The sequence below is a fragment of the Mastomys coucha genome, unplaced genomic scaffold (genome assembly GCF_008632895.1).
Source record: "Mastomys coucha isolate ucsf_1 unplaced genomic scaffold, UCSF_Mcou_1 pScaffold23, whole genome shotgun sequence".
In the NCBI taxonomy this organism is placed as follows: Eukaryota; Metazoa; Chordata; class Mammalia; order Rodentia; family Muridae; genus Mastomys; species Mastomys coucha.
The window spans coordinates 115,317,517-115,325,764 of NW_022196906.1; the positions used below are offsets into that span (position 1 = coordinate 115,317,517).

Below are 8,248 nucleotides of genomic sequence, written 5' to 3' on the forward strand. Positions count from 1 at the left end.
CTCACTCAGGAATGGGTGCTTGCCCTCAGTAACACTCACTCAGGAATGGGTGCTTGCCCTCAGTGACATTCATAGGGCTCCAAGTCAGCATTTAGTTGTTTGCTCCCCAGCCTAGCAGGGTATACCATCCCTGCTTTCTCCACAACACAAACCAAGAGCCTTCAAGAACTCGATTGTCAGAAAGATGCGCATGGGGGGGAGGGGTGGCAGAGGGGGGAGTGCCTTGGCTGTCAACCTGCACTTGTATAAAACAGCAAGGCCAGGAGAACCCACAAGTCCCTGTCCTGGGCTCATCAACCAAGAACTTCAAGGAAGAAAACAGGAAATACAGGTTGTGTCTATCAGGAATCCGCCCATTTGTTTCCCTTCTGTCTTTCCTTCCTGTTTTCTGGCCCAGTTCAATGAGAGCTTCAAAACATGAAAATCTGTAGGAATGTCCCCACAGCCTCCCAGCAAGGGAAGGAGCAATTGGCAGTTGGCTAATCCCTGTCTGGTGGAGCCCGTGAAGGCACAAGATGGTTTAAAAGCAACCTGCTCAGTTGTGGCCAAACAGCAGTCTCCTTAAGACCCAAACTTCATTTAATTGGGGGAAATGTTTATATAAAGCTCGTTTTTATGCTTGCATCCCATATGTAATTATCTAGAACGTTCTACAGTGAAAGGACACGAGTGAAACAAACGCTCCAGCTGTGTCCTGCTTCCCCAACCACTGGGTTCGTTGGGTTTACTTCCAGGGCAGAGCTGAGGGTGCTGGAAGCTGTGCACCTGCCAGCAAGGATGCTGTGCTCCCTTAGCTGCACGAATGGAGTCCCGGCACCCCACCCCTGCCTCCTATTCTCTGTACACTCTAGAGCAGTGGTTCTCAGCCTTCCTAGTGCTTCGACCCTTTACACAGTTCCTCACGCTGTGGGGACCACAACCATAAAATTATCCTGTTGCTATGTCAGCTGTACTGCTGCGACTGTTACCAATCATAATGTGACTATCTGACATGTAAGGCCCGTGGGGGTCTTGACCCACGAGTTGAGAAACACTGCTTTCTCACCTCCTCAGACCATGTGACCCAGTGCAGCTGAAGCAGAATTGCATACAGCTGGGAGGGAATCTCTCAAGTTGTCACAATTGACCTGATGAGGGTGGTAATGTCCCATCCACAACACAGCAAACTGTGGCTGGGTGCCATTAGAGACGCACGGGGCCACTGCCCCCCCCAGGTCCCCGCTTTAAGGACCCTTACAATTTTGCGATAAGTGAAGACACAGCAGCTGTGGGCCTTCTTCACACCCACTTTACCCAAAGCCGACAAGTTCTGGTGTGCACTGTTCCTGGATGCAGCCAGAACTGAATAGCCCAGATCTAGGCACAGTTTTTAAAAGCTAAACTATAAAAAGGCCAGTGTGGTGCAGACTACTTGGATACATTTAGAAAACACTGAAAAGAATGTTGAGCTCCAGGTGGACCAAGTAAAGCTTTCCTTCATAAAGCCAAGTTAGGGAGACAGCTCAGTGGGACAAGTGCTTGCTGAACAGGCACAAGGACCCAAGTTCAATGCCTAGCACACGCACTGAAGCTGGGCACAGCATTGGCAGTGGGCACAGCATTGGCAGTGGGTACAGCATTGGCAGTGGGCACAGCATTGGCAGTGTGCACAACAATTGGCAGTGGGCACAGCATTGGCAGTGGGCACAGCAGTGGCAGTGGGTACAGCATTGGCAGTGGGCACAGCATTGGCAGTGTGCACAACATTGGCAGTGGGCACAGCATTGGCAGTGGGCACAGCATTGGCAGTGGGCACAGCATTGGCAGTGGGCACAGCAGTGGCAGTGGGCACAGCATTGGCAGTGGACACAGCATTGGCAGTGGGCATGGCAGTGGCAGTGGGCACAGCACTGGCAGTGGGCACAGCATTGGCAGTGGGCACAGCAGTAGCAGTGGGCACAGCACTGGCAGTGTGCACAGCAGTGGCAGTGGGCATAGCATTGGCAGTGGGCACAGCAGTGGCAGTGGGCACCTGTAACCCTGCAGCAATGGTCTCCTTCCTGTTGCTGTTTTAGCTTACAGGTCACAGTCCCCCACTGAAGGAAGAAGGCAGGGCAGGAGCCTGAGACAGAAGCCATGGAGGAACACTGCTTACTGGCTTCCTTCCTCTGGCTTGCTCACCTAACCCACTTATCCAACAGGCTCACCCGCTGAGGGATTGCACCGCCCACAGTGGGCAGGCACTCCTACATCACTGGCAGTTAAGCAAACACCTCAGAGACCACAGTCCAACCTGTTCTAGGCAATTTGTCAGCTGAGATTCCCTCTCTCCAGTGGGGCTGGGCTGTGTCAAACTGACACCTGGAGCTTACTGTGAAAGACTGGAAGGTGGAGGCCAGGAGACCTAGACACGCTCTGCCAACCAGCCGGGTTCTAGAACAGACCCTGTCTCAAAGGACAAAGTGGAGAAGAGATTCATGATCAACTTCCAGTCCCCACATGTGCAGGAAAGGCAGGCGCATTGGTGGGCACAGATGTTCTTGTTCACACTGCTCCATGTATGACTGTGTGTGACATGTATGACTCATTCTTCCACATGAGCGCCACAGAATTCACAGGTCTTTAGCAAACCTTTGCTAACCAAAGTGAAAACAAATGTTTTCAAAGCTTTAGATGTCGGCCTCCACTTCCCATTTCTGGGGGCTAGAAGGTCTGAGGCTGGCTGGTTCCCTCACTTGGCATCAGAAGGAAACAGGAACTGGAAGAATTTTTCAGCTAATTTCTAGGAACACTTAACTCACAGAAGCAACACCTGACTCAACAGCTCACAACAAATGCACAGGTAACTGAGCCAGGCTATGGATTAGTCAGCGACCTGTGCTTTCCAGTGTCGCTCAACACCAAGGAGGTGCAGACAGACTCCGGGAGACGCCATGAAGGCGCTCTAGGAGCAGCCATGATACACACTGGGAATGCTGTCTCAACTAGGAAGATTGTCCAAAGACTATCTCATTCTTGTGTGTGTGTGTGTGTGTGTGCATGCATATGTGTGTGTGCATATGTGTATGTGTATGTGTGTGCATGCATGTATGTGTGTGTGCATGCCTGTGTGTGTGTGTGTGTGTGTTTGTGTTTGTCCCTTAGACAACTTTCAAGAGTCAGGCCTCTCCTTCTATTGTATGGGTCTAGGGCTCAAACTCAGGTCATCAAGCTTGGCTACAAGCACCTCTAACCACTGAAACTGTCTTGCCAGCCTCAAAATATGATGTTTGCCATTTTATTCATCTAAACTCCCTACTGAGACCCAAGACCCATAAATGTGAAGGGTTTTTTTCACGCCATAATAAACCAGGCAGGTTGTTTTTAATTCTCAACCAACACCTGTATGGAGGCAAACCTACAGAAGGCCAGCAGAGAGCAGACTTATTCCTGGAGAAGAAAGAGGCCTTTCCTCCGTGTGGCCTCCATCCTTGTCTCTGAGCCCATGTGGTACTCTGTCCCTGAAATAGGTGCAAACACTTCACTCCTGAAAGTCCACGGCAGCTTCCCTGGCTGTTGAAACTGTAAAGTGTGCTCACTGCAAGCACAGAAAAGTCCAGACAGGAAAAGAGGTGGAGGAGGGAGGAAGAGAGGGAGGGGGAAAGAACTGGGGCAGGGAGTGGGGGTGGGGAGGGGGAGAAAAAAACACAAAAACACAGGCCACACCTGTCTACTGTGTGAAGCACTCCACGGCAGGCTGCAGGAGCCAAGCCTGTTCTAGACCTTGACATGTATGCAGTGTCTTGGTAGGAGAGAGACAAAGAGACAAGTTGACTGGGGTGGTGAATACAGATGCAGGAGAACGCACGGCCCACTTAAGGATTAAGGATTCATACCATGATTACAAAGATGAAACTGAGCCCCACTGCTTTGACCTCAGACACCTCTCTTCAATCTATGTCCTAGAAACATCACCTTCTCCTCTAGGAAGAACCTTCTAGAAAACAACCTCACTCGTGGGCAACAGCAACAATGTTTCCCCTGAAACAACAAGGGTGCTGAAATGCCACCATGCTTTGTCTGCACCTCCGTGACACCCTCCAGAGCCTCCAGCCTCCTGGGCTTATTGTAGATGGCAAGGTCAGGCTCCAGGTGACAGGACTCAGCACGCCCACAACACGTGCTGTCATTTCCTGGGCCAGACCCAGAACGAAAGTCACAGGTCAGCTGGTTTTCACATCTTCCCACATTGTCAAAATCAAGTAAAAAAAGAAAAAAGGGAGCAAAACTGAGTCAAACTTAGGAAAGCATTGTCCTAGAGAGACGTGTGCGTGGTGGCAGCGAGTGGCCCCACTCCCACCCATGTCTGCTCAAATCCTTAACTCAGTATCTACCGAGTGTTTACTTGGACTTTTTACCCTATTAGGGGCTGTCTCTGAACAAAATACATTATCAGGAGAGAATGTATTTTTCCCAAATGTCAAATTTTATTACAGAGAACAGATAAAAATATAAAAAGGTCACTTCCCTACAAACAAATGCCATCGAGCCTTTCAATTCCTCCCTTCTCACACCCGTGCCACAGCCAGCAGCAATGGCAGCGGTGCTAGCCAGACATGACTCCTGCTACTCACAAGAATAGTTCCATAGCTGAAGAGAAACTCTTCTGTCACAACTTGAGGTCGAAATACCTGTGGGACGAGATTTTCCACAGATTAGATCTCCAAAGACATCAACAAATTTAGCCCAAGACAAATAAATGGAAAGGTCTGGTCACAGTGGAGGTGGCTCTGCTCTGGGGGACAAGCATGGGGTGGCACGTGTTACCTGAGACATGACCAGGTGAAGCACCACGGGCATCATGGGGAGACACATCTTGAGCTGCTTCCCCTGGACTGTGGATGGGTGCTTCCGGCCAGACACATTTGCCAGGGCGTTGAGAATGTCACCTGAGAAGTACATCGGGGAGGTATGGTTGGCAAGAGACCAGAGGAGCAGGAGCCTCTGGCCATGGGTCCATCACAACCCCACAGATGAGGTGATTCACCTTCAATCTACAGTACTAGGTAGCCACCAAGCCTTTTCATTCACTTTTGTGTGTTTGAGAGAGAGAAAGGATGCCCAGAAGGGGGCATCAGATCCCCTGGAACTGGAGAACAGACAGTTGTGAGCTGCCATGAGGGTGCTGGGAATTGAACCATGTACTCTGGATGAGCAGCCAGAGCTCTTAACTGCTGAGCCATCTCTCCAGCCTGCATTTTTCTGGCTGAATTGTGAGGTGTTTGGTTTTCAATCATTAGGTGGGAATGTTCCTAATTTACTAGTAAGAAAGAATGGCTGGCAGTTATGGCCACATTGTCGTTATTCCCACAGCTGCAGATGTGTCTTCACCATGACGGCTAGAATCTAGCTCAGTGTGCTCAATAAACACTTCTGCCTTAGAGCTGCATCTGCTGGGAAAGCCAGGGAAGAAACCTGGTAACCCGATCCCTCCTCGAATCACTCTAAGGAAGCAAGGCATTCCCTTCGGTGCAGGCAGTGTCCCCTGCAGGCGCTGATGCATGCCCTTACACTAACAATGCATGCGTGCCTCACACTAGCAATACTTCTTCAAACCATCTAGGTTCTGGGATGTCGAACCATCAAAATCCATGACATCAAATTTTAACATTTTAGATTAGAAACTTAAACCTGTATATAATGTATTTCCAGATGTGGTGCTGTATATCTGAATTCTTAGCACTTGAGGGACTGAGGTTGGAGGATCAGGGGTTCAAAGCCAGCCTGTACTACACAGTGAGTTCAATTCTAATACAAACTTTGTCTTAGCAAAGGAAACAAAAAACAAACAACATCAATAAAAACAAAAATGGGATTAAAGAATCCCAGTACTTAACAGGCAGCAGCAGACAGATCTTTGCATTCCAGGCCAGCCTGGGCTACATGATGAGATCGAGTCTCAAACAACAACAACAAAACCAACCCATAAAACAAATACACATTTTAATACTAAACATATGTATGGCCCTAATTTCAAGACACGGGCGGGTCACTTTCTCAGACTTTTGTCCTCAGGATCAAGTGTCTATGTAGATGAAGAAAAGTTTTTTGAGAAAATTAACTCAAAATGACCGGATAAACCCAATACTAAATTGTTGTTGTTGGGCACGGTTCTTGGTTTGGGGGTTTTGGTTTTTTTATATTTTGAGACCTGGGGCTGGTGGGGAGGGTAGGATCTGAAGCTCACTATGTAGCTGAGGATAGCTGTGAACTTTTGACCCTCCTGTCTTTACCTCACAAATGCTGGGATGCAGGAGGGCCTCACCACACTGCTGGGATGCACGAGGGCCTCACCACACTGGATGAAGCAGTACGGGGGATGGAACCTGGGCTTCATGCATGGGACACAAGTACTGACTCAGCTCCATTCCCATTTCCTTTTGATTTTTTAATTGCCATCTACCTCAGGTAAAACCTCAATGTAACACATCTCAATCATGTGACTGACACAAACAATTATAAAGTAAACAGGCAAATTTAAGTCTTAAAGCCACAGGTTCAAGTAGAGTGTCTCCACGCTGCCCTGCAAAAACAGACAGGGAGACTTAAGACAGCAGCCCAAGAGCTGTGTGAGCTCCAGCCAGCCAATGGCAGGATTGATGTGTGAGGCCGACATGTGGTGGCTGCTAAGAGAGGGAGGGTCAACTAGTTTTGTCTTCTTTTGTTCTAATGCTCTGCCCCTGGTAGGCTGCTCACACCTCAGAGCAGTCTCCAATGCCAAGACTAGCTGGGTAATGCCAGACTCGACAGGGACCAAAAGAAAAGGAGGAAAGGGAGGAAGAGGAAGAAGAGGGGGAGGAGGAAGAGGAAGAGAAAGAAGAAAGAAGGAAGGAAGAAAGAAGAAAGAAGGGGAAGGAAAAGGAGGAGAAGGAAAACGAGAACAAGAAAAAGAACAAGAAGAAATCAAAGCTGGATGGGAAGGGGATGAGCCCGGGGGGTGAGCATATTCAAAACACATGTAAAATTCCTAATAATTAATTTTAAAAATAGAACAGAGAAACAAGAGTGAACAACAAGAGGTGATGCAGAAGCTGCCCACAGACAAGCAAGCAGCTACGGGCCCTGAGAAGGGTAAATGGCTGCCATTTACCTAGGATCCGCGGTGGCTCCTGCACCATGTGCTGGATGAGGAGGTCCAGGCACCTGGCCAGGTATTCATTCCCGCTCTGCAGCTCCTTGCCTGGGGAGGTCTTTCTGCTGTCTCTCTCGATGTACATCACCAGCCTGCAAAGAGCACACAGAGCACACAGCAAAGATTACTGCTCAGGATAAGATGCAGACTTTGCCCTAACGTGCCACTGAGCCCTGTGTTGCAGAGGCAGAGTCCCAGTGGTGCTGACCAGTCAGGCAGTCAACCTCACGTTTACAAGCTCAGACATTCATGCAAAAGAAAAGAAGGCTGCATTAAGTCTCTCCCCATGCTACAAACAGCACCCCGATTTCATAAGCCTTTGGTCAATGAAAGACACATTTTCTAAGTGACAGATGGTGACCAACAAAGACCTTTGCACATCAAGGGGTCTCAGCCTCCCAGGGTCAGAGGAGAACTGCTAGTCCCAGCCCTTCTGATGGTTATTAATATTAAACTATGGACACGGGTCCACCCTGCACGCATGCACCCATGCATATGTGAGAGAAGTGTGTTAAGTGCAGTCAGGAGAATGCCCAGTCACTTTAAAGTATTAAAAAGTCTCTGTGTTTTATTTATATTGTTGGTTGGTCCAAGATAGTCCTACTACAGGATAATCTTCATTGTTCATTTGACCAGACTTAGAATCACCTAGTAGACGTGCCTCTGGATATGTTTGTGAGGGTGTCACCAGAGAGGATCCACCCGGAATGTGAGAGGCAAAGGCTCACAGGATGAATGAAAAAGGAAAAAGGAGCCAGATGTGCACTGGCAGGTGTGCACCACACGCATGTGCACCAGCAGATGTGCACCAGCAGATGTGCACCAGCAGATGTGTACAGCAGATGTGCACCAGCAGATGTGTACCAGTAGATGTGTACCAGCAGATGTGCACCAGCAGATGTGCACCAGCAGATGTGCACCAGCAGATGTGTACCAGTAGATGTGCACCAGCAGATGTGCACCAGCAGATATGCACCAGCAGATGTGCACCAGCAGATGTGCACCAGTAGATGTGCACCAGCAGATGTGTACCAGCAGATGTGCACCAGCAGATGTGCACCAGCAGATGTGTACCAGTAGATGTGCACCAGCAGATGT

At 49.1% G+C, this 8,248-nt stretch overlaps 1 protein-coding gene across 4 annotated transcripts in view; it reads right to left on the reverse strand.

Annotated features, from left to right (window-relative positions):
* Ulk4 (unc-51 like kinase 4) overlaps positions 1-8,248 on the reverse strand; it is a 308,678-nt gene that overhangs the window by 199,123 nt on the left and 101,307 nt on the right. For all 4 annotated transcript variants that reach the window (XM_031345897.1, XM_031345899.1, XM_031345898.1 and 1 more), the window contains 3 exons: positions 7,109-7,242; positions 4,786-4,907; positions 4,593-4,649 (listed from right to left, as the gene is read on the reverse strand). In XM_031345897.1, the coding sequence (XP_031201757.1) occupies positions 4,593-4,649; positions 4,786-4,907; positions 7,109-7,242 (313 nt within the window). The remainder of the gene's footprint in view (positions 1-4,592; positions 4,650-4,785; positions 4,908-7,108; positions 7,243-8,248) is intronic.